This window comes from Paramisgurnus dabryanus, chromosome 8 (assembly GCF_030506205.2).
Source record: "Paramisgurnus dabryanus chromosome 8, PD_genome_1.1, whole genome shotgun sequence".
NCBI lineage: Eukaryota > Metazoa > Chordata > Actinopteri > Cypriniformes > Cobitidae > Paramisgurnus > Paramisgurnus dabryanus.
The window spans coordinates 32,043,205-32,070,863 of NC_133344.1; the positions used below are offsets into that span (position 1 = coordinate 32,043,205).

The 27,659-nt window shown below is 39.9% G+C and overlaps 1 protein-coding gene across 1 annotated transcript; it reads left to right on the forward strand.

Annotated features, from left to right (window-relative positions):
* Window positions 1-286: 286 nt before the first annotated feature.
* On the forward strand, window positions 287-27,659 carry scn4ba (sodium channel, voltage-gated, type IV, beta a). The gene is made up of 5 exons (XM_065281557.2): window positions 287-882; window positions 21,555-21,718; window positions 22,553-22,772; window positions 23,265-23,394; window positions 26,297-27,659. Exons 1-5 carry the CDS (start codon window positions 789-791, stop codon window positions 26,388-26,390), a joined length of 702 nt encoding a protein of 233 aa, XP_065137629.1. The 5' UTR covers window positions 287-788; the 3' UTR covers window positions 26,391-27,659.

The following is a 27,659-nucleotide window of genomic DNA, read 5'->3' on the forward strand; positions in this document are numbered from 1 at the left end:
TATTTTTTGCCCTGTTCCTTGGCTACAAGAGGTTATTTTACTCTAATATTTTCCTTGAGCAGTGCAGCTAGCTAAATTATGGAAGAAGGTGATAAACAGAGAATGCTGAAGACAGAATTGACCACAGTGGAGGAAAGTTTACTCTAGATAGACAACATCAATCTGTATACGTAGGGGTTATAACAGGACCCTCTTACGTACCTCTCCTGAAGGTTTTATGATCTCCACAGATGTGATTAGTTTTAAAGACAACCCCCCCATCAACACACACCACCTATTCCCGCCTCACACGCTCCTGCCCTCCCTTATTTTCTCCCTCAGTCGTTCTCTCTCTCTTCTCGCTCGTCCCGTGCCTCTGCAGTGGTTCATTCTCTCCTGCGCCGGCTGCCGACACACACGGCACCCCTCCTCTCCACCCCTCCTCTGTCCACTCATCCCAGCATGCGGCACCTAATCAGGGGTAAGACCGACAGCCTCTGCCCTGGACTTGAAGAGGAGCTCTACGGCTGCTGCTAAATAAATGCAGCGTTTTCTGCGTCTGCACACACACTGAGTGACACAGACCGTCAGCGAGCCACTGCCGGCAAGTGCGAGCCACAAATCACGAGAAAAACGACGGAGGAGGTGCTCCCTCACTGGGACACACTGCAGAGGAGACCAGCAGGCACTCTTTGGAGACAATTTTGGTGTGTTTTGATTTTGGAACACCCCTCCCTCACACCCATCCCACCCAGGACACATATTCACCCAGCCAGCAACCAGACGGTCAAGTGGTCAAGTGAGCAGACATGGAGTTGCAACAAGGTAGAAGATCATCCCAGCACAGGTGTGCGAGGTCCGGGGACACATTACATGCAGGTCTGGTCGTCACACTTTTGATCGGTAAGCAGTTTTGAGTTTCCCCCTTATTGCCTCTTGTACCTCTAGATGTTTACTCCACGTCTTACCCTTTAAATGGGTGCCAAAATGCTGCAGTTCTTGCAGTGCTTGCACAATCCGAGGGGTCCAAGAAGGGTTTACTTGTTGTTGTACGAGGAGGTCACTTTGTTTAAGGTCCATGTTTTGAGGGACTACAGTTTGGTAGATTAGGGATCATGTCCTGCCTCTGGTTAAAGAAATAAATAATGATAATAAAGTCCATGTGTCAGTTCGTGGTATCAAATCCCTTACTCTAAAATATTCAGTAGTAGCATTGAAAATCTACAGAACTGATCAGATAGATGATAAATACTGATAAAGATTAATGGTGCGTGACATGTGATATTAATAAATGAATAAGCAAAGCTTTTAATCAATCAATATTCAATTGCTCCCCCAACTACATTCATGAAGCTCTAAAAAGCTGGGCCGTAAACAATATAGACCCTTAAGAGAACACGTCCCACCAAATATCTGAAATAGAGTCTTCATAAAGTTTTATAATTATATTTATTGATATCCAAACTTATAAACTCTTTTCTGCAATCTACATATCCAATAACACACACATGCATTTATTTACACTTACATTCATGCGTACGATGGATTACAAGGTATACATTTCATCAATTTGAACCCACAACCTTTATAGAGTTATGGCAATGCTGTACCACTGAGCAATAGGAACATTCATCATGCATCGAAGTCTGTCATGATGGCAATGAATGTTGCTTTGTCGAAATATTTCTGTGATTGCTTTAAGTACAGGTTGCTGTGGTTTTGTGCTTCGAGTGTCTGTATGATATATTGGGCTGTGCAGCTCTCCAGTCACACGGCACACCAGCTATGCTGAGCTCAACACTTAGCTGAATTTTCCCATTGAATTAATTCTTTTGAGCAGGTGGACATTTTTCTTCCAAGCATGAAAGACGCCCTCCCTTTTCTTTGCCGGTGAAGGTGAAATAGAGGCCGTCAAACTAGGCCATTTCCCCCTTTTTCTTCTGTTTTTTTAGTTTGAACTCAGAGGGTTAATTCGCATCCTCCACCGAGATCCCAGTGGATTCTGGGAGGATTGATATAGTGCCATATGTTTTAATGTTGTGGTTGATAATGATGTCACACAGGTTTGACTGCAATTTCATAATTGACCCTGATGAAAAGACCAGTTTAGACCAATGATTCCCATGCTGGTTTATGCTGGTGGACCAGCATAGCCATACTAAAAAAAATTAATTAAATGCTGTGCTGTTTTGTACACATAGTTGAGTCAAAAATGGACATTTCCTAATTTAATATGATCCAAAAGTTGGGTTTGTACTTAACTTTGGGTTAAAACAAACCAACATTGTTCTTCATTTGGCACGTTTAAGAGTAATTTAGCAGTGTAGGTGATCTCACAGCTAACATACAATGACTACAAATCACATTTGTCTTAAAATTACATTAAAAATATACATTACAAATATTGACAATCCCAGCTGTTAAATAAGAAAATGTTAATGTATGACCCAACCAAACAACCCAGCATTTTGGGCTGAATCAACTTGAATCAAGCATAGGTATTTTATAACCCAGCAATCGTGGGATGAAAAAACAACAACTTTTTTTCAGAAATGTAACTAGACACAGTGTAGAAATGTTACTGGACCCAATCAAGAGTTCTAAATTTCAATAGCCTCCTAAGACCTGGATGTCCAGGATTGGTTCTTCCTAACCCCAAAATAGCTGGTAGAAATCTGAAAAAAGGCAAACCAAAACCCTGGTCTTAGGAGGATAGAACCAAATGGGCACTATGCGCTGATATAATACTAATACTACTTATTAAAAGCATTAAGAGGACACAGTCTACCTTCGGTTGAAATAGTGGAGTGGATATGAATAGGCCTCTATAAATAGTCCAAGAGCACATATGTGTGTAATGTCATGGCATGCAGATCGTGCCAGGAGCAGTTGTGGTATCTCATGTACCGTCATTCATCTCTCACACCTCATAGTGATTAGGACACATAGACCTCACACCTTCATATGATACTCTGACCCCAAAACGAAATTATAGTACATTGCCTACGACGACCAAAAAAATATCAACCCAGTAACTTAGTTTTAGTAAACCATTCTCTGCAAGCATGTGAAAAAAATAGGTCATTGAAATTTGCTTGACCAAACACATCAACGTTTTTCCTATTTAAGACGAGTAGTTATACGAGCAAGTTTGGTGGTACAGTACAAAATAAAACGTAGCGCTTTTCTAAGCGGATTTAATAGAGGAACTTTATTGTATGGCGTAATAGCACTTTTGGGAGTACTTCGACTCGGCGCAGTAACACCCTCCCTCTCCCATTATGAGAGGGAGAAGGGGAGCGGATTTTTCAGGCAAGTTGAAGTACTCCCAAAAGTACTGTTCCGCCATACAATATAGTTCCCTTTTTTTAAATCCGCTTAGAAAAGCGCTACGTTTTATTTTGTACCACCAAACTTGCTCGTATAACTACTCGTCTTAAATAGGAAAAACGTTGATGTGTTTGGTCACTTCTAACTTTATCTCTGAGTGGTACCATTGAATGAATGGGGCTAAGCTAAATGCTATCGAAGTGTCGCAGCGCGCCCCAGCGCTTACGTGCACGCACTAAGATGATAGAGGGATGTATCAACTCTTCTTAGTTAAGGTAATAACATATTTTAATATTGAAAATGAGTAGACTATTCCTTTAATAATTCCTGAGTTTTATCAAAAATATTATGTTTAAAGTGCAAAACAAAATACATTTTAGGCAGAGAGTGCTAGTAACTGACCGCAACATCCATAATTTTCTTTCATTGGCAATGAGTTAAATATATTTCATTACTTGGTAGTTTTTGCAATTTATTAAAGTATTTTCTACGAATTGCCTTTTCGAGTTGATTTTTGTCTTTCTGAGATGACACAGATAAGCATTTGTATGATCAATCAGAGGGCTTTGCCAAAATGGATTCCATTGGACTGAGGGAATTTGATTTAACTCAACAGTAAGAGCTTTGAGTGCTGAAGTTTGTTTATGATACGCTGCATGATGTCACGGACTCTTCTGAACATGGTGTTCTGTTACAGAAATGTACGCAGATATTATTATACTTCACAGTTTGCTCTCTCATCTCGTCTGGTCTCTTTTCTGCTTTGCAGTTATTGTATTTAATATCAGCATTTTTTTAAACCACGAATGCAGTATAAAGGAGTGGTTTCCCAGACAGGATTTCCCCTAGTCCCAGACTGCAATGCATGTTTGAGATGCCTTAATTTAAAAACCTCTTGCATTGACATATCTTAACATATATCAGTGCCATTGTTTTGTCTCAAGATGCACATCAGTATCTATTGTTACTTTGTAAGGGTTGTTTGTAAAAACTACATAAATGTCCGAATCCTGGATTAACCTAATCCCTCTCCGGTATGATGCCAGAATTTGAGTTTTTTTATATTACATCATTGGAAGCAACCTTTTTCAAGGCATAACTAAACGTTGACCCATTTAGCAATATCAATGAGCGTAGTTTACAATTGTTACAGTCGTGTTACAGTATGCTCTGACATTTCAACAAGAAAACTTTACTTATAGTCAAGGGATTGTCTTGTCTGAGATAATGAGATATGTTAGCTGCCTGTAAATTGATGGCCTGAAAAAGAGAAAGAGACTGGAGATACTTATAAGAGACAGAGTAATAGGAAAGAGGAGGATTGTTTTCCTTAATTAGTTTTATTCTCAAGAGTGTTACTGAATGGAAGGAGCGTGTTGTAGATTTAATATCTGAATCAGATTTATGACAGATTAATGTGATTTCCCTTTCAAGGGCTTGGCTTGTAATTGTATAAAGCCTAAGTCTGAAACATTTCCACAGTGTACATCATCATTGGACTCTGTGTTGTTTTTTTGTTTTTACAGCTGGCTTTATGTTATCTCTTACCCAACTTTATTGTAAAGTGTTACCAGAAGTTACCATGTTTAAATGCAGAACTGAATTCCCTTAAGCCTTTACATATGATGAATGTAATTTAATGACATCACACCTGACAAAACACAGCGACAATATGATTAATGTAAAAATTTGGTAAATAACCAAACTTTTGTGTACAGAATCTCAACACAAAACCACAGACATGACCTAACTCACAACCTCATCCTTAAAACTGCAGTATCTGCTTGCAAATCATCCATCAAAAAGACCCAAACCACTTGACAAAGTGGCTTGCGGTAAACATGATCAGAGCAACGTCTTCCTCACCCTGCAGTCGGTACATTAAGTATAGAAAGGGGCTGACGCATTAATGTAAGCACTGTCTCCATCCTCTTTTCCTGTAGACTGCACTTTCAGTCTCTCATGGGGAATTAGTGGGGATTGGAAGGAGATCCGGTGAATGGAGATACAGAGAGGAACCGAAGTGATGGAAGGGGGCTAATGAGAGTAATGGATGAAATGAAAGAATAGCTTCATGCAGGGTATACATAACAGGACGCGAAACTCTTAAAAACAAAACTTTTAAAATAAACAGTGCTTAAAAATAAAAATAAAAGAGTTTATTGTCAGCCTCAGGAGCTCAGAGTAAATATTACATAAGCTAATCAATTTTTATGAGTTTTGCAACCCTTTTGCAAGTTTTGTAACCCTAACTTTAAATGAGCTGAATTGCTTGGCGGATGCACTCAGTGTCTGTGTGATATGCTTGTCAAGTATGCAACACATACTCGAAATGTGACCTCTGTATTTAACCCATCCCAGTGAGTAGTGAACACACGCAAGTTGTAAACACCAAGAGCAGTGGGCAGCTATACTTCAGCACCCGGGGAGCAATTTGGGCTAAGGTGACTTGCTCAAGGGCACCACAATAGCTGACTCGAACCGCTAGGCACTTATCTTTGCAAGTAAATGGCAGCTGGATGGAGGGCAAGTCAAGAACTCCAGATGGTTTAAAGACCTGCCATTAAAAATGTTCCCCACAAGCAGACCTCGTCTGGAGGTAAAGTGAACTCCTGTCCTGTCAGCAGAAATAAAGATGGGGGTTTGATGAATGATTAATTATTAAATATTTTTTCTTCCAAAAGCACCGGTCGGAGGTTGAGTGATACTTAAGATGCAAATTCTCATTGTAAGTCAGCTTGGATAGAAACGGGTTTGTTAAAAGAAGGAAGTGTAAACGCTTCTGTGTTTCACAACACCTAAAAAACTGAAATTGAGGAATAATGCTTTGTATCAGGACAGGATTAAACCTGAATTCCTGCAAGCTCTTCAGCACTCACACCTATCAATGCATTTCCACTGAGCCACATGAAAGTGATTGTTGTCTCTGTGAAACCACAATACACAACGGCAATGAACAAAAGTAATAAATGCAGTAAAAAAAATATATATTAGTGTTGTTTGGCTTCACAATGCTAGTGTTGCAGCTGTTTCAAAGTTTTAAAAAGTCCTTGTTGCACTTTTAAGCAACTTCTAACTAGTTAAAAAAGTTGTAATGACATATTAATTTAAGTTGTTTAACCCTCAAACGCTCCTCGTTTTCTGTTTACACTTCTGGCCCTTGGGGTCTATATGACCCCAAAATTGAAAGCATAATTGTAAGAAAAATATACATTTTCAATAATACCCATAATATATCTTTGTTGTTGTTGTTGTTGTTGTTTGTTTACTTCTCATCTATACAATTAATCTGTGTTTTGAGAAAATTGAAGTACTTTTGTACCTGTTTACCACTAAAATCCTCAACTACACCATTGGCTTGCCTGAAAAATATCAAATTTTTATGTAAATTCACATAATTATAAACTAAACTTGATTTAAATTGTTTTTAGATATTGATATAGGTGTGATGTGTTGAATCCAGGCATCGGTTTTTAGAAAAAAACATAAAAGCATTACTGTGTAGGAATTAAATTCCTTCACTTTATTATATCTTAGTTTGCGCATGTAACAGAGGAATTCCTGGGTCTGTTTTTGCACTTGTAAACATTTATAAGCTCTTTGTGAGTTTTCTGCTGATAAAAATGTTCTCATATGTAGACGCATACCGTGGTGTGAAAAAGTGTTGGCCCCACCTCCAGATTTCTTATGTTTTTGCATATTTGTCTCACTTTAATGTTTCAGATCACCAAACAAATGTAAATATTAGTCAAAGATAACACAAGTGAACACAATATGCAGTTTTTAAATTAAGTTTTTTTTATTAAGGAATAACAAAATCCAAAACTTCATGGCTCTGTGTGAAGTGTTTGCCCCCTTAACCTAATAACTGGTGGGCCACCATTAGTAGCAACGACTGCAAACATGCATTTGCGATAACTTGCAATGAATCTGTTACAGCGCTGTGGAGGAATTTTGGTTACTTCATCTTTGCAGAATTGTCATAATTCAGCCACGTTGGAGGGTTTTCGAGCGTGGCCCGTCTTTTTAAGGTCATGCCACAGCATATTAATAGGATTGAGGTCAGGACTTTGACAAGGGCACTCCAAAGTCTTCATTTTGTTTTTCTTCAGCCATTCAGTGGTGCACTTGCTGGTGTGTTTTGGATCATTGTCCTGCTGCAGAACCAAAGTTTGCTTTAGCTTGACATTGACCTTCAGGATTTTTGATAGAAAGCAGAATTCATGGTTCCTTTTATCACAGCAAGTCTTCAAGGTCCTGAAGCAGCAAAACAGCCCCAGACCATCACACTACCCCATCATATAATTACTGTTGGTATGATGTCCTTTTTCTGAAATGCGGTGCTACTTTTACACCAGATGTAATGTGACACACACCTTCCTAAAAGTTCAGCTTTTGTCTCATCAGTCCACAGAGTATTTTTCCAAAAGTCTTGGGGATCATCAAGATGTTTTCGGCAAAACTGAGACGAGCCTTTGTGTTCTTTTGCTCAGCAGCAGTGGCTCTTACTGTGGTTTGCTGAAGTCCCTAAGCTTTAGAAATGGCTTTATAACCTATTCCAGACTGAAAGATATCAATTATTTTCTTTCTCATTTGTTTCTGAATATCTTCGGAACTGAACATAATGTGTAGCTTTTGATGATATTTTGGTCTACTTCACTTTGTCAGGAGGGTCCTATTTAATCGAAATTCATTTTGGTTATTCATAATGACATGATCAACACCAAAGCAAATAAAGATAGCTCTTGGTCTCCACTTTCAAAAAGAATGGAAATAAAGGGCTCCAAAAAAGTAAATCATTAAAATATGGCACATGTTATAAACCATAGTTCAGTAATGTTTTAAAGGTGCAGTGTGTACATTTTAGCGGCATCTAGTGATGAGGTTGCGAATTGCAACCAACGGCTCAGTCCACTGCTCACCCCTAACTTTTGAAAAACATAGAGAGGCTACGGTAGCCACCACCAGACAAACATGTCATCGTCGGAGACAACTTAGTAAAAAAATGTTTTGCTTCCGTAGAAACATGGCGGGCCAAAATGGCAACTTCCATGTAAGGGGACCCTCGGTGTATGTAGATAAAAAACGTCTCATTCTAAGGTAATAAACACATAACGGTTCATTATGAAAGGTCTTTATACACCCCTGATAATATAGTATTGAATAATATTTTGCATTTCTGTCAAGAGATCCTTTAAAAAATTACACACTGCACCTTTAACAAGGGGGCAAACACTTTTTAACACAGACCCATGTAGTTTTTTTTTTACCTTAACAATAAAAACATTAGTTTAAAAACTGCATGTGTTCATTTTGTTACCCTTGACTAATTTTTTAATTTGTTTGATGATCTGAAACATTAAAGTGTGATAATATGCAATAACATAAGAATTTTTTTCACACCACTGTACAATGAGCGTGTTTATTCTAGCACCCTTGTTTCAGATGGCTTACCAAATCCATTGCAAAATTAAATCATACACATCATAAAAGCTGACCAATCAGGTTGACCTTATCCTTATGCCCTTAGGTTTTGTTTGCTGTTGAAAATGCCTGTGTGGATGCTAAACCAACCGGGAACCATTTTTTTGGACAAAAAAGAATCAGTGGAACCGAAATGTAAACACGACCTTAATCGATATTTTAGTGAAACACAGCTGAGAACTCCACGAAATCTCTAACAACCACTGAAAATACAATTTCCTCTGGGTTCGTACAAGGGGTTATAGGGGTTTGATAAATTCCATAATCCTAAATATGTGCAAAAGCAAGAGTAATGCTAGTGATCTACAGATCCATTGTGGCGTGCAGTGTTTAGAATCATGTGAAAAACCCACGTGACTTTATGCAAAGTATGTTTTGACCTTGACTATTACAAAAAGACAGTGTAGGCATGTTGAGATCTGGGACCTCTGTTCCACAGTTAAAGAGCAACTAGGTCTTTCTCCTCTCTCTCTGTAGACATCCAAGTTCACTCTGTCAACATGCAAACAGAAAAAAACTGAATTAGATAAAAGAAATATAATCTAGAGTAATCCCTTCCGCACTGGCACATTTCTGTCACACTTTCATTTCTCTTCAGGTGACTGTTAATGCTCCTCTGGGAATGAAGCATTGAATGTGCTTTTGTAGGCCAGTGTGACAGCTGTTCTTTTTCAATATGAGGTTAAGTGTGTGGAGGCAATGAATTATGGGTCGAGGACAGCTGAGGGACCTTTAAGGACAAGGTGAAAGATGCACTGCAAAAATGAATAGTCTTAATAATTCATATAGCTTAAATTGGGTGATTTATACATCACAATGGTAGAAATCTCATAACAAATGAAAGAAGGAAGTCTCGGGTACATAAGTTGCATTAATTACATTTTTATATTTTATCTCATTACGGAGTTGTAGACTGTTGAATAGAGAATTTTGAATAGAGACTGTTTAGTAGTGATGGGGACGAGACCGCCTATGCCTAAGTCAAGACCGAGTCCTTGAAGGGTCAAGACCGAGTCCGTTGGTTTTCAAATAGAGTCAAGGCCGAGTCTCTGAGGAAGCAAGTCTGAGTCGAGACCGATTCGAGACCAAGACCATAAAAACATGTCAGTTTTCATATTCATGATTCAATATCACCCCAGTTAATAATCACAGTTAGGCCTACAGACTAAGCCAGATTGGGAGATCTTCTGCATATTTTTCTAGAGATAAATAAACGGCTCTGATGGCAATATCTTTGCATTGCACCATGAGATGTAATTTTCAAATAATGCCCGACAACAATGCATTTTATTATATATATATATATATATATATATATATATATATATATATATATATATATATATATATATATATATATATATATATATATATATATATATATATATATATATATATATATATATATAAATGTGCACGTCTTGAGGACTTGTCTGTGGTCCGAGACCGAGTCAAGACCGAATCTTTGAAGGAACAAGTCCGAGACCAAACTCGAGTACTACATCACTACTGTTTAGAATAACCCGGGGTTAACTATTTTCAGTGTGAAAAGCATGTGACGACTTGCCCCAAAGTCATTAAGACAACTTGCCCCCCGAAAAAATGTCTGCTAATGTTGGCTAAATGTGAGGGTTAGCTCAACATAGTATGTCAGCTAAAGTATAAAAGACACGTTATTGTCTCTTCTGTTTTGTGCAAAATAATAATTTTTAACATTCATAACAAAGTTGTTCCCTTTCAATACGGTTCACTTCGCATTGCGTCAGTTAGCTGACGCTATGGGGGAAACTCCTGTTTACTCCGTGACTGAAGCCTATTGGTTAACGTCTGTACAAAGTACAGACCAATGACGTTTGAACCCGCGCGCGGGAGGAACGCGTCCCTATATAAGCGCGGTTCAATCGTCAGGAGCTCATTATTTTCTCCTTCAGCGCGAACCTCTCGCTGCTCCGAAGAAAAAGAAGAAGCCTTACCTCGCCGTTGACAAAAGCCCTGCAGCGGAGTCCAGGCCTAGCGTCTTCCCCTGCCGTTTTCCGGCTGAGAACCGAAGATAGCAGAGTCCAGGTCTAGCGTCTTCCCCTGCCGCTTTCCGGCCGAGAACCGAAGATAGCCTTCGCTTGCCGTGGTACGAGCCCTGTGCAGCGGACACACGCCTGACGAGGTCTCCCCTGCGGCCGCCCGGTAAGATCAATATTTTTAATATAAAGCTATAAGCTAAAAGAGCAGGCGCTGTTGTAATAGCGTCCAGCACAGCGGCTCGGTGAGCCTCTCTGCTATGAATTTCCTCCGAGCGCGTTACCGGTCTGGCACCTCCCACGCCGGGACCGCGCTTATGCTTTGGTTGTCTTATCCATGTTTCGTGCTCCCCCTGCTGTTCCTCTCTCGCCGGGATGAACACACGGCGAGCCATGAGACTAGATGGATGCATAGACAAGCACACACGGACTAACCCCCCCTGTGTTCTGTCACACCGCAACCGTTCATGCTTACAGAGTCCCTTCACTCCTCTTACATTCAGTGGCGAGATCTCTGGCACATATATTAATCCCCCGAGTGCATCGGGTGATACCGTCACGACGCATGGCTGTTCTGTCTGTGTTGCTGCTCCCCTCTGCCGTTCCTCTCTTGTTGAGATGAACAAGCGGGGAACCGTAGACCTGGATAGATGCATACGACAAGCAAACACGGGCGGTCTGCCCCTGTCTCTGTCATAGCACAGCCACTCGTGCTCCACGCTCGCGGAGTCCCTCGCTCCTTTCCCCACAGTGGTGAGGTCTCTTAACGGCTTAGCTAGCACGCGGTATTACGGCTCGCTGCCTCTAAATGCAGCTGTCCAGTGTTCAACGATTACAGAGCTTCATGCCCCTCCCCTCCTGGAGCGGCGCGATCTCATTCGTCTGCTCGATAGGGCCGATTCGCCGCTATTGGAGCACAAAGAACACTCATTATAAGAGAGCTTCATGCCCCTCCCCTCCTGGAGCGGCACGATCTCATTCGTCTGCTCGATAAGGCGGACACGCCTCTATTGGAGCGCTAAAACACTTATTATAGAGCTTTACTGGCCTGAGCCGATCTCACTTCAGATAGCTCATTCTTTGTCTGCCTGGTAATTTCTCTCTGGTTTAGACGGAATCAGAGGCAGAACGAATTTGTTTATAATATACTGAGGCCCGAATACCTCCCTTTATTCAGTCCCGTCCTATATCAGTGCGCTGAATATTGGTACATTCTTATATATATACCCGGTTTTTCTGCCCTTTTAATAAACGGCAAAACCGCGGGCCTCACGGCAGACTTCCTCTCTGTGATGGGTTCAGTCTGACATTAAACCACCTAGACATACTACCCTGCTCCGTGAGCCGTTCGGTCACCGTCACTACTGAGGCTTGTGCACCTGAACGGCTGAGCTCTGGTCTCCGCAGCACAGCTGCATCAACAGAGAACGAAACTGTCTGGGAGAAAAGGGGTTATGTCGCGCCTCGGCTGGACTGCCCTGAAATGTTTTCTGTGTGCTGTTTATCCAAACATACTGTGTAATACTGTCGGCTATGCGACCTCACTATAGTGGCGAACGGTATTTAATTCCTCTAAAAAGAGTAATTTCCGTGCTTACTATACTGTGTTTTGACACCCACGGTTGTACGGTGTCTCTAAACACTTTATCGCCTTACTGACAAGCAATCAGTAATACGCACACACGGCCCGCTGTCCATAATTCTATCGACGCTAGCCGAAAAAACCCCGGTTTGGCCATATACTGTGTATTGACACCCCACGACTGTACGGTGTCTCTAACACCTTTCTGCCAAATTCGCTCGCAGCCCACCTCAGTTTCTCCGCTACGATGCTGATGGCGCAAACGAGCACGGTCTTACGGCTGTTATTTTCTCTTCCTAGAGGAAGGACAGCCTCAGACTTTTGCATGGCTCCAAGCGTTTGAATCGCGCCCTCTCCGGACGGCCACTCAAAGGCTTACAGCCAAGCGGTTTATGACGTTTTTCGGCCATATAGCTGATTTATATTAGCGGATCCGAAGACGCTCACACCTCCGCTCCAATACTCGGAGATATTAAGGGTAATATCAACCTCAAGTGAGCTTGCTACCCGCCACAATAAGTTTCAAAGCTTAAAGCGCGCGCACAGTCAGACGCGCGCGGCATCTCGTTTAAGACGGGCACACGTACCCCTCTAACGAGCCTCAGAAAGCTGAATATCGTGGCATTCTGTTCATAAGTCCACTTCAGTTTGACTAAGCAAAGGTCCCGCCCCGAGCTGACGGCCGGGAAGCTTGCTTAAGTTACACACGGCTGCATGAAGTGCTGTCATTACGAGCTAGCCCAGCATTTGCTGTGGGTTGAACACGCTTTACGACGGCAATCAGCCTTCGGCGCGTGGAACGCCGTTTGTCTCATAAATCACCTTGTACTGTGAATACGGTACATTAAGAGGATGATTTAGCACTGCAGCACTCTCGACCGTGTTATTGTGATAATGCGGTCGGGCAATCTACGGTGGTTTCATTATTTACCGAACCAGACTGAGATCTCGCCCCCTGAACAAGCTGACGAGTCATCTCCTTTATAAACTCATTGCATCGCTTTATAAGCTATGTTCAATCAGAGTGATACGCATCTCATGCTTAACTACCAATATTAACCCATTACGATGGGCGTGCGGAGATGGCATCCGTGGGACACGACCTACATTACGTGCCTTATGACACATTGACACAAGCTGCTAGGACCCCTTTCACGAGGCGTCCTTATGCAAAGTCTGATCCATTCTGTCTAGTGACATTTGAAAGTCAAAACCCCCCGCGAATCGCCGGTGGAACACTTTTCTCCTCACTACAGAGGCACGGCGGCTCTCTCCCCTACCTATATCTATGTGGCCGTGATAACAGCGAACCACGCTTTTACGACCGACCATTCATTTACTTCACAAGCCTGTCATCTCTCAGATGCGGACGGCGGCGGTAACAGCGAACCATGCTTTTACGGCTGGCCATTCACTTTATTCATAAGCCTGTCATTTCTCAGATGCGGACGGTGCCCGAGGCACAGCGCTCTGGAACTGTCCAAGGTCCTGTATGACACATACGTCTGACGTACATCAGACGATCAGCTGTTCATCTGCGTCACAGATCACTCACTAGAGAACCTGTCAATACAGGCTATTTATGGATCGTTGACGTTATCACCTCCCGTGACAATTATGCTCACTTGTCTTAGAGCATGGGCATGGTCTTAGAGGTTTCTCATTGACAATTGTGACACGGCCGGCTGGTCCCCGCCGTCCACGTTGTCAGTTTACAGCTTCGACATCCCAGCTTCGCGCACTACTGAGGTTTGTTGCATTAAAGGTGCGCCCATTAGCTCACCTGTATGCACGATATGGTTTTTAATTATATGCGTCCACCGTGCGCTTAGAGAAGCTCACATGTACACGCTATAACATTTGGTATACAATAAGATGCGCTTGGGAAAGCTCACCTGTATACACAGCTGTGTTATGATTTGTGACACATACATTGTTGTTCATCTGTGTACGTTCACGGTGCGTTGGGTGCCCACCGTTACGTTCATCAATCATATCTGTACACATTCACGGCGCGTTCTGTGCACTGATTTATCTATACGCATTCACGGTGCACTGAAGAGTTCACCCGTGTGCGCACAATTTATTATCAGAACACATGACGGCGCGCTCGAGAATCTTGCCGGCCTGTGCATTATAACACTCTGATTCATCTATATGCATTCACGATGTATTCAAGTGTTCACCTGTGCCCGTGCAATTTATAGTCAATACACATTTACGGCGCGCTTGGAAAGCTCACCGATCTGTGCACTATAATACTACCTATATGCATCCCGATGCGCTCGAGGGTGCACCTGGGTTCACACTATTGTGGTATCTGTATAATCCCACGCTACGAACCGTTCTGCCGCATATTATAGTCAGATCGGCCGTTCGTGAGCTGCGCAGATCACTCACTACGTATGTCTGTTGCTAACAGTGGTTATTTAGATGGATCGTTGAAACCATCGCACTGGCTCACGCCCCTCTATGAGCTATGTCCTATATAGAGCCCACTCTGTTCGAGTTTGGCTTCTTCATGAACTTGGTCTACAGGGGTATCTATATCTATATTTGATATCTGCTACGCGGCCGGCTGGTCTTCGCCGTCTACGTTGTCAGATTGTACAGCTTAGACGTCCCTGCCCTACGAGCGCAGGTTCTCTCGGCTCAATCATGCACGCTCATGCGTTTTATGTGTACACCACGGTGCGCTCAGCGAGCTCACCAACGTGACTCTGAATTTACTTATCTCGCACAGCCGCGGCGCGCTCGGTACCTCGCCGTCTTGTGCTATGTTATGTGCCCCCGGTGCGTTTAAAACCCTACCGTGTGCGCGTCAACAATTTATATGGTGCTTACACATTTGCTTTTAAAGCTGTGAATATGCCGGGTATAGGGCCACACGCAGTGTCTCTCCGGTAAGGCACTTCAGTACGTTGTGTATGCACGGCGTGATGGGATTACGTTCCCCCATAGCGTCAGCTAACTGACGCAATGCGAAGTGAACCGTATTGAAAGGGAACGCTTAGGTTACTCACGTAACCCCGGTTCCCTGAAATAACGGGAACGAAGCATTGCGTCTCTTGCCGTGCTACAAACGTCTACGCAGCGAGTGTTATTCGGCTGCGCGCTTCAGTCGAATATAATGAGCTCCTGACGATTGAACCGCGCTTATATAGGGACGCGTTCCTCCCGCGCGCGGGTTCAAACGTCATTGGTCTGTACTTTGTACAGACGTTAACCAATAGGCTTCAGTCACGGAGTAAACAGGAGTTTCCCCCATAGCGTCAGCTAACTGACGCAATGCTTCGTTCCCGTTATTTCAGGGAACCGGGGTTACGTGAGTAACCTAAGCGTTTTGCATAAAATGTAAAGTGTCATTTTTTTTACTTTCTAACCAAAAAATTTGAAAATTGTGCTATTGTCAGATTAGAGCGATCTTGACCACATGTGAACGAAAAGTTGACTATTGAAGAAGTCGTAACAAAGTGGCTATTTGATTTTTGAGGTTGACAACTTACCCATGTTACAACTTATCCCACTCTCTCCTACCCTTACAAAAAGTACACCTGTCCACCTAGTTCATATTAGTACCTCAGAGGTACATATTGGTAAGAAGGAGTGTATATTAGTATTTTAAAAATTGACACCAAATGTATACATATCTGTACCTATGGTACTATTGTACATATTAGGACCTCTTTAAAGGGTACTGCTCCATAGACAGCTTGGGGCCATTTTTTTATTTATTTTTCTGACAGTGTAGGTAAGAAAATAAACTATTCAATATGTGATCCTGGACCACAAAACCAGAGTCAAAGCTGAATAAATAAGCATTTCATTGTTGGATGGTTTGTAGGAAATGACAATATTTGGCCGAGATCTATTTGAAAATCTTAAATCTGAGGGTGCAAAAAAATCTAAATATTGAGAAAATGTACAGTTGTCTAAATGAAGAAACACATATTACTAGTGATGCACCGATGTATTGGCCGCCGATATTTATCGGCCGATTTTTGATGAATTTGAAATCATCGGCATATCGGCAATAGCACGAGAAAGGCCGATACCGATTGTTTATTAATTAACTGCATAAAGAAATCCATTATATGTAAAAAAAAATAAGTTAATGTTGTTAATAAAATAAATGCTGAATAATAGCAAAAACCACCTTTGAAGGTTGTCATGCTGTCTTATTATATTTTTTTTAGCTTAATTTGTGCCTCTCTTATTATGTTGGTCAGTTGAATGTTAATTATATCCAATCCATGTTCAGTAAAAATAATTTGATGCAGAAATAAACTAGCTAATAGACCAACTGTATATTATTGTATACACATTTTTAATATCGGCATCGGTATCGGCCAGAAGTTGTCTGTTTAAATCGGTATCGGTATCAGCCTAAAAAAATCCTATCAGTGCATCCCTACATATTACTAATAAAATTTTAGAAATTTACGCTAGGACATTTACAAAATATCTTCATGGAACATGACCTTTAATGATTTTTTGCATAAAAATACAATGTATTTACAAATATACTGTACCCATGCGGTTTTATGGTCCAGGGTCACATAATTGCTCTTAATAAACATCTTCTGATAAATGTAAAGGATATCTTTACATTTATCTCTCTATCAAATTTGATCTAGAATACTTTATACTGGAAAACAAGACAAAACGGTAACACTTTACGAAAAGAAGACCAACTATTGTTGCGTACACACACAAACACAAGGTAGATGTACTGTACCATTCAACATCCCAGATATTTTAATGATTTACTTTTTTGAAGACCTTTATTTCCATTCTTTTTGACAGTGGAGACCATAACTCTCTTCATTTCTTTGGTGTTGATCATGTCATTATGAAAAACCGAAATGAATGTCAAACCTCCTCAAAGGGTCAAAGTGTATAGACACAGAGGATTTTCTAAATGAAATAGCACCCCAAGGACAGCTGAGGCCAACTGCCCGCAGACAAAAGCAATAAACAACATGGACTGATGAGAATTTACTGTTGAGAGAGAGGGAGAGAGAGGGGTATGTTTAAAATCAGATTCAATTAAATTGTACAGTAATAGAATGAAACATTGTAGGATTTAACAACTCACTTGAGGAATTTATCTAAACACAATGGCAGAGACGTTGATGAAATGGGACGAAGAGACCACGAGGTTAAAGTTTAATTAAAACTGCTTGTAGATTAGACACACACTGAATCACTCACACATTCTGTCCTTCTTTTCCAAACTCATGTAGTCTTAAAACATTAATTACTTTTTTTCCCAATAAACATTTTCATTTTACACAACTACCAAAAAGATAATAAAATAACTTGACATCTTGTGTTTCTGTAGCTAAGTGGCAGAGCATTGGAAAAGGTTGTGGGTCCCAAGGAACACACATTTCTGTATTTTTTGTTTGTATCTGAATAAAAAGAGTGAAAAATAAATACGTACGGAGATTTAAACTTTGCTTAAACAACAAAGCTGCTGGTGGTGGACTAAGACTTTTGCACAGTACTGTATATGTCAGTGATCTTTTAGCATAAAAAACATGAAGAATATATTGTCGATATTGTCTTTATTCTGTTTGTATTTTCACGTTTGAACACAAGCTGATCCATTTTGCTGAATGTGAGTTTTTCTAGTGGTGAGATGTGCTGTGGTTAGACTAATTACCAAAATCACTGGACTGTTTAGTCATTCATTGTTTTCCATAACAGAGTGGTATAGGGAAGCACTAAAACAATTTGCCGGATTGCAGATCAGACATGCACTTAGAGTATACAGCAGTCCTCTGTCTTCTGCTCGGAAAAAGCAGAAACACATAGTCAAAGAAAAAACCACGTCATGTACTGTATGTTTACATACTTGAATAGCAACGTAGTAACATTACGAGAGGACATCAGGGTAAAAAAAGGTAAAATACCACACATATGTAAAAAGTATGATGAGCTGCAGGGAAAATAATTACTTGAAAAGTGGTGACTGACAAAAGGGAAGAGAAAGAAAGAGAACAACAGAAAAAAAGACCCCATCATCTCTCTGACTGACAGCATCTTATGCAATCCGTTTATGTATGTATGTGATGTGAGGCCATGAAATGATCTCTTTGCATTAGAGTGGCATCACTGATGAATAAGAACCATAATGGTTGTCCATCTATATTTAAGAGAAGCTATAGGGATCAATACAGAGAGACACATGACTTTGCTGAAGGCTTATGGTATCTGCATCTTAAGAGCCAGCAGTCATCTTTTACAGCATCATCTACTGTAATCATCTACTACAGCATCAGCTAATGTGTGTTGTCATCACCCACAGCATCTTATACCCAGTCAATATTAAAGATATCAGTTATATTTTCCAGAATGTTCTTTACATTATGTAGGATGATTTTATGTTAAATCTCTCAAAATTACTTTAGCTACACTGTAAAAATATTCTGTAGAAATTGCAGCTGGGTTGCCGGTAATTTACCATAGATTTACATTTATGTTATTTACTGGCAAGAGTTTGTTCAAAGTTAAATGAACATTAAACATTTACAAGTCTTTGTCTTTACAGAGTAAAACTAAAAAAGACAGTATCAAGCAAAACATTCTGGAAAACAAAATCTGAGGCAAAAACAGAAAAAGGTTGATGATGATTTCTGGTTCCCAGAATGCTTTGCATGAGGCTGTTATTGTATAGTTTTATTCTGTAAAGATAAAGACTTGTTAATATTTAAAATTTATTTTACTTTGAACAAACTCTTGCTAGTAAATAACATAAACGTAAATCTACGGTAAATTTCCGGCAACCCAGCTGCAATAACATTGTAATTTCTACGGATTTTTTTTACAGTGTAGGTTTTCTCAAACAGTGTCACAAATACAGTACTGTTGGTTAACCTGCCTGACATGCCATGCATAGTCCTCCACAGGCATTTTTCACACACGCTATTTTTTGCCATTTTCACTTGGGTTTAGGGTTAGAACAACTTTTTCTACATAAAAATTACATCATCATAACATGGAAAAACATGGAGAAACCTGTATATTAAATAACCTCATTAAGCAAATCTCAAATCTAACCCTAAACCCAAGCAAAAATGGTTTAATAAACAGAAAAAAAATGAGAAACCAATAAATAAAACAACAAAAAAAGATGCGCTGTTTAAGTGATAGGGAAGGACTGGTGTATCATATGCACGCCAAAGTGAAATTTGGTGTATGTATTGCACGATTTTCACACTTTGTGCTATTTATACGTATCTACATGAGACTGGGTAGCAAAAACCTGTTGTCTTTAATCTATGAAAAAATACCATTTAGTATGTTTTTAGCTGTTCAGTCACTTCCTGTGTTCCAGTAAACCATGTTTATAGCATCAACATGTCATTATACACTATTCATCCCTGTAAACCACATATGCCAACACCCCCCCCCCCCCCCACACACACACACACACAGTGAAATTAAATATTGAGATGGTATGGGTGCATTTAAAAATAGTGACTGTTGCATATGGGGTTGCATGGCCCTCACTCAGACACATGCTGAGAATACTGGAGCAGGGGTGAGAAAACATATCTCTGTAAATGTCTTTCTCTCTACACACACACACACACTGTTTGTTTGGCATGCAATTTTTGACCATTGGGTTGACACATTATCACTTATTTCAAAAACACAAGCTGCCTCTATCATCTTACTTGTTTCTGTCATAGCTTCTGCCTTTACATCTATGCGGCCTTACAGACTAACCACTACAACTGGGTTGACAATGCTAGCCGATTGTCAGCTTTAAAGGGATAGTTCGGCCAAAAATGATATTAAACCTATGATTTACTCACCCCAAGCTGTCCGAGTTGCATATGTCCATCGTTTTTCAGACAAACACATTTTCGGATATTTTAGAAAATGTTTTAGATCTATTAGTTGATTAAATGTAATGTTACGGGGTCCCCAAAAAAAGTGCGTCCATCCTTCACAAATTAAATCCAAACGGCTCCAGGATGATAAACAAAGGTCTTCTGAGGGTAATCTACACAGTGTTGTTGTAGAAATATCCAAATTTAAAACTTTATTAACGAAAATAAATACCTTCCGGTAGCGCCGCCATCATAGTCGCGTCCGCATTCAGGATGAGAGCTTGCGCAGCATAAGGAGGCTACTCTGCTGCTGCTCTGTGCCCCCACCCTCCGAATTTGTCATACGTCACTAAGAAAAGTGCGTACACTACGCTAATACTCTCTCCTGAATACAGAGGAGTCTAAGATGGCGGCGCTACCAGAAGGTATTTATTTTCGTTAATAAAGTTTTAAATATGGATATTTCTACAGCAACACCGCGCGGATTACCCTCAGAAGACCTTTGTTTATCATCCTGGAGCCGTTTGGATTTAATTTGTGAAGGATGGTCACACTTTTTTTGGACTTGAAGGTCGTGGACTATGGGTGGACCCCGTAACATTACATTTAATCAAATGAAAGATCTAAAACATTTTCTAAAATATCCGAAAATGTGTTTGTCTGAAAAACGATAGACATATGCAACTCAGACAGCTTGGGTGTGAGTAAATCATGGGTTTAATATCATTTTTGGCCGAACTATCCCTTTAAAAGGCACATATTATGCCCAAGATGTTATATAAGTCTCTGGTGTGCCTAGAATGTATTTAATACTCCACATATCATTTATTATAAAAAGTCTAATATGCCCATTTTTTGAGGGAGCAAAAAAGCGATGTTTTCATCTGTGTACCTTTAGATGCCAATGAGCTACTGCTTTCAGTTTAAAAAAATTAAGTAAAATTGAGTAAAATAAAGCCAGTCAGTTGTGGTGGGTGAAGTGTTAGTTTTTGTGACATCACATTAACAAGAGAATCAAAACATTTCTAATGAGACTGCTTTGGTTTAAAGGGGATTAAAAAAGGAGAATGTTGATATTTTTTATTGTATGGTGATAGTGTTCATACACTGCCAACACACATTTATGTCCAAACACCTCATAAAAGTGGATTTTGCATAATATGGGCCCTTAAATGAAAAATCAACAGCTAAGATGCTAAGCAATTTAACAATTGTTGGAAATGTATTGAGTCACCATTGTCTCTCCCTCTCTCTCTCTCTCTCTCTCTCTCTGATTTTTGCTGTGCCTTACTGACGATCATCTCTATCTCTGTCTTTTAGGAGTGTGGTATGCCCAGGCGTTGGAGGTGACTACAGGAAAAGTTCATTTCGTGGAGGTTTTGAATGGAAGTTCAGTCCTCCTACCCTGCACTTACTCAAGTTGCATTGGGATTAAAAATCTTTATTTTAACTGGCAGTTTAAAGACAACGGAACAATGGTTAAGGTAATCCCAGAATTTAATTTACGTAATCGTCAATACTCAAACATATATTTTAAACCAGTAAGATGCGGCTCATAATCATGAGAAAAAGTCTTTTGTTTTGGAAGCTGAAGAAGATTTTATTAATCGAAATATAAAAAAATTATAACCGTCTGTATGTACAAGTTATTTTTCCATTATGTGTTTTGTGGAGACACACATCTGGTTTTGATAGATAGAAAGAATGAATGCCTTGTTAAGGCAGCATTGTATAACACTTTGTTATATTCTGAGACAGCCTGATCTCACCAGAAATCGTACACATTTTACGAGTTGGTTAATTTGTATAAATTCATAAGAAGTTAATCGTGCAAAATCGTACGATTCTCATTAAAAAAACAACAACGAAACTGAACCCCTAACCCCAACATAACAGGGGTCAAGGCAAATCGTACCAAAACTTACGAATATGGTCATATGAATTAAAATAAAATAGCCAACTTGTAAAATATGTACGAATACTCATGAGATAGCGGTGGCTGAGATCAAAGTAAAGTTCACGGATTGCAGGCGAAGCAAGGCCTTATAACTGCTGGATAGGGAAAGACCTCAGTTAGTTCTAATATTTTGTGTCTGATAATAAATGTCTATTCTTTTGAAAATGAAACTCACCGATTTAGCATTATTCTTAAAGAAAATCACAAAACGTACTAAAATAAAATGTTAAAGTTGTCTTCTAGCTCCAAATCCCATTATTGGATTTTACAGACAGGGTCACACGGCACAGTTCTTAAGTGCAGCTTGTCCAGATACATTTTGGGATAACTGTAACCCTAGTGATGCTGTTTTTCTCATCAGCTTTGTGAGGCAACCATCACATCTGAAGGGGTGGAACCTCGCGTCATGATCTATCATATGCGGGTTGAGTTTGTTGGCTCCAGTAAGCAAAACAACATTTCTATCCTGCTGCACAACGTCACTTTTGAGGACCAGGGAGAATACATCTGCTTCGCCCGTAACTATAAGGAAAAGGACCGCAACCACAGCGCCACCTACACTCTTTATGTAGTAGAAGAACGTGAGTGTCTATTTACAAGTAGTCCCAGCCTTGTCCATAGACCAGGGTTCCCCAAATCTTACCCTGGAGGGCCGGTGCACTGCAGAGTTTAGCACCAACCCTGATCAAACACACCTGATCAACCTAATCAAGGTCTTCATGATCACTAGAAAATCACAGGTGGGTAAGTTTGATTAGAGATGGAGCTAAACTCTGTAGTGCTCCGGCCCTCCAGGGTAAGATTTGGGGAACCCTGCCATAGACCATTGGCTGAATGTCTGATGCATATGGGACACTTATCTTTAGTCCTTGTAAAACTTTTCCTGGATCAAAGCTGAACCTTATAAGCAAGATCTTATAAGTAAAGATAAACGTGATAACTTGATATAAGAATCTAATATAAAAAAAAAAAATGCAACCGAAGATGCAAACTTAAGACCCAACACATAAGTAATGACCATCTGTGGCAAACTGACGTATTCTTTGTCCTGCTATGTTGTTTTGTCTTTGCAGTGAAAGTGGTGGACAACACGCTGACGCTCATCATTGTGTCCGTGTTGGGGGGCGTCATAGGTCTGATCATCCTCATCATGGTGATAAAAGCTGTAGTCCAGACTGTTCTCAGCAAGGTCCAGGAAAAGAAGTAAGTCACACTGATGTGTGTAACACACGTCCTGAGTGAAAGCCAAATCATTTCAATTACCCCTAATGGCTGACTGCGGTATAGGTCATTAACCCTGCACTTTCATAAATGAATAGGATGTGAGCCAAACTTAAAGACCATAATGATTGAAATCCTGGCCAAGATGCGTCTGGCAAAAAATGGCACGAATGGCCACCCTACATTAGATGCTATTCAAATTGAGTGTGATGGCTTGAATAGGGAAATGGGCGTGGCCTTGATACTGTGGCTCCTCCTCATGATCGCTACTGCACAGACTCATGGCTCCAAATTACGTCATTGACGCAAGATATTAGCTGCCATTTTTATATGTTTTGGCTTCACTTTTAGTGAAGCTGCAGGGATATACAGTATTTGTAGGCCAACCCCGGAAGTTAGCAGGACACTGGTTCCCTCACAAAAAAAAAACGATTAATTTTTCCAATAGACTTTTGGATTATTGCAAAAAATAACCTCTGTGTTTAACAAAAGTTTATGACACTAACACGTTTTGTCCAACAAATTAATCTTCACAGATGAACAAAACTTATGAATTTTGAAGTCTAAAAGTGTTTACTAGAAAAAGCAAATATTGTCAGTATTGTTGGAAACGTTTATGTCTTTCTCTCTATGGTATGGTTTCCAACAACACAGACTGCTCAGTTTGTTAAAGGGACACTACTTTTTTCGAAAATATGCTAATTTTCCAGCTCCCCTAGAGTTAAACATTTGATTTTTACCATTTTGGAATCCATTCAGCTGATCTCCGGGTCTGCTGTACCACTTTTAGCATAGCTTAGCATAATCCATTGAATCTGATTAGACCATTAGCATCACGCTCAAAAATAACCAAAGAGTTTTGATATTTTTCCTATTTAAAACTTGACTCTTCTGTAGTTACATTGTGTACTAAGAGTGACAGAAAATTTAAAGTTTTAATTTTCTAGGGCGATATGGCTAGGAACTATACTCTAAAACTGGCGTAATAATCAAGGACTTTGCTGCCGTACCATGGGTGCAGGAGGCGCAAGGATATTACACAGTGCACGAAAACAGTAGTAACTTTCAATAGCAGAGGACTATTTTCGGGGCACTGCGTAATATCATAGGACAGGGGGTAGGCAAAGTTGTTCCTGGAGTGCCGATGTCCAGCAGAGCTTAGCTCCAGCTCTAATCAAGCACACCTGAAATAGCTAATTAAGGTCTAAAGAGTCACTTGAAAATACCCGTAGGTAAGGTTTTATCAGGGTTGGAACTAAAATCTGCAGGACATTGGCACTCCAGGATCGATGTTGCCTACCCCTGCAGTAGGAGGTACAAGGGATTTTTCTGATTTTATGTGCTTTCCCTTAAAATGAAAAGTGGTACATGTTTAATAGAAGCTGTCCGGTGATTATGTCACTTTTCATACATATAATATTACATTTTATATCATAATAATGCATCTGTGCATGACAAAATTGCATGTCAATGTACAGAAAGCCAGATAATGGTTTCCAACAGAGTACAACATATGTCATATTTCATTCTGTTCACAAACAATGATGTGTGCACTAACAGAACAGATCTGCTACAGCCTGGTGCTTGTCCGGTGACTTTGACAGGAGGACTGTTATAAAACCCAAGTGACAGCACATTAAATGCCAATAAATGTCATTCTGTCATTTTGAGTAAATGTCAATAAGAATGCATAATTTCTGATGAATTTTCAATCTGATAAGGGTCAAACCCTTGCACAGCAAGTTTTACATCCCCAGACTGCTTACCAGAATTTAAAGGGACAGTTCACCTAAAATTTAAACTGTTGTTTACTAACCTCCTTGTTTTTCTGGATATCATTTGCTAAATTGTAAATAGCTCCAAAAATGAATATCATACTGGAAATAAGTCCCTTTAGGAGAGTCGCGCCACTAGGCGCCCATTTTTGCAACGCCTCTGAGCAGGTGTTTTTTTTATGCAAGACTTAAGTCCTAACTACGTACTTGAATGGAAAAAGACAGATATTTCTAAAATCGAGTGCTAAAATCGAGTACCCAAGCAGATTTTGAATTTGTGGAGGCACACCAGTGTTGCCAGATTGGAAATGTTCAAGTTTTGTACCAGAACCTCAAAATTATGGTATTTGGAAGAAAATTATCGTACACAAGTCAAATGTGCAGAATTTAGCTATTTTAGATAAACAACTTTTGATAGCCTGTAGATTTTATCAGTAGATAAATGAGTGTACCTTAGTCGGATTCGGAGAGCCAAAACAACTGGGAAAAAAGAGAGTCATTCTCAACGATGATTGGCCGAGAAGACATAACTTAAGAAGAGATGAAGTTGTGGCAAGAAGGGATACGGAAAGTGCCGAAATCACGAAATCTCGCCAAATAAACGCAGTTTTATCGTAATCCTACCCCAAACCTAGAGATTTAGGCCATTGCTGTATCCCTTCTAGCCAAAACCAAGGGATAGAAGACATTCGTTACACGCATTTGCATTTTCCTCACAATTATGATGGTAGACCTAGGATCAACAGATAGATTAATAAGTACAGAAGCCCTATGATTGCAACGACCATTTGAAGTGTCATAAAATGTAAATTATCGTACATTATGGGATTTTTTTTTCATTATTGATCGAACATCGTTCAGAGGTCAAAATTATGGTACAAATACTATACTTATCGTACATCTGGCAACACTGAGGCACACCTTCTTAAATTGTTTCACAGGCACGATTAAGGTTGCGTAGACTGTTGCTTTTCAAAACTTCTGGTTATACCATTTTCATATAACTAGCCAACAAATAAAAGTTGTCACATGTGTTTTGATACGTTGTATTTTAAATCTCTTTTCTCTTTGCTCACTCTTGTTTCTTTCTTTTTATATCTATTTTCTAGTAAAGAGTGCCTTGTGAGCTCTACAGGGAACGACAACACGGAAAATGGCCTACCTGCTTCCAAAGCAGACAGCAAACCGACACCAAAGGCATGAGGATAAGAATGTATGTGTACATATATGAGCACACGTGTATATGTATACATGCATACGTACATATAACAGATTGAAAGGAAGTCATAACAACGGACAGTTTTATTCTCTCTATCTTATAAAAAAAATGCTACATATATAAAATATATTTTAGATTGTGCTTGAGGAAACATATAAGATGCCGGCTGGATCATACAACCTCTGCTAGAAAAAAAATGATTGATGGTACAGTGGTGTGCCTCCATTCTGCTCTAACTTATCTACATACGCACACTGCCTTGTTCACAAACTGCCAATCCGTTTAATGCTTGACAGCACAAAATCCACGTCACGTAATGTTTGCGCGAACTTTTCCAGTGCAACTTTACACACCTTCACAGTGCATTCCAAACGTTCCCGTTAGCGACGATACAAATGCCTTTGCGGAAGAATAACAGACGCGCAAACAAAGAAAACAATTTTCACGTAAACCACGGGTGCCTCTCGGAATTAGAATATGTTTACCACAAACCCAAGCAGCTAACAGACTCAGATTATTAACCAGTCCTACTAAAGAAAATAAAGAGCAGGATGTGAGAGCACTGGAAGGCCAAAAACATTCTCGGCACAACTATATAGGCGCACTGGAAGAGCTTGGTAGCATATATTGTTGTGGTGATAACCTTTGTACTTAAGGGGGCAACAGAGGTACCATTAAATGTCTACTATAATTACACTGGAAGTGTCATATTGATCAACAGCTAAAAGATGGTTTCTCTGCCATCATGTTAACTGATTAAAGCAAAACTGTATGTAGAAGTTGAGCGTTTACATTAAAACCTGCCATATTTGAAAATGCGGTGCATGCTTTTGCTATGCATTGCATTTTGGTACATTTTAAAATGAAATTGGTTTGTAAGCATTTGCATGTGTTTACGTGGGGAATGTTTCAGGCCTAGGATGAATGTTTTAAGGACTTTCCAGAAATGCAGATAAGGGGTATATATACATGATCCAGCCCGGCACTGTATAGTTTTCTTTTTATTTGAATTTTATGTTCTGCTTTAGATGAAACACAGGTGCCTGTAAACGCTTCAAGCTCCACATGCTTCCCGGGAGCCTTCAAACGCTATAGAAATAACTTAAACAATGCTCACATAAGATGCAAAAATACAAAAAAAAGACAAAAAATATAAAGACAATCCCCAAAAAGCAACTCCCTGTAGAAAATGAATGATCTTCCAATGCTGCTTTTACCAATAACCAATAACTTTCTTAAATGCATGTAAACAA

Excerpts from the sequence above, each read along its gene's own strand:
- scn4ba (XM_065281557.2), top strand. The coding sequence starts at position 789 with ATGGAGTTGCAACAAGGTAGAAGATCATCCCAGCACAGGTGTGCGAGG. Across the intron at positions 21,719-22,552 it reads ACAACGGAACAATGGTTAAG|CTTTGTGAGGCAACCATCAC; the intron begins GTAATCCCAGAA and ends TTTTCTCATCAG. Across the intron at positions 23,395-26,296 it reads AGCAAGGTCCAGGAAAAGAA|TAAAGAGTGCCTTGTGAGCT; the intron begins GTAAGTCACACT and ends TCTATTTTCTAG.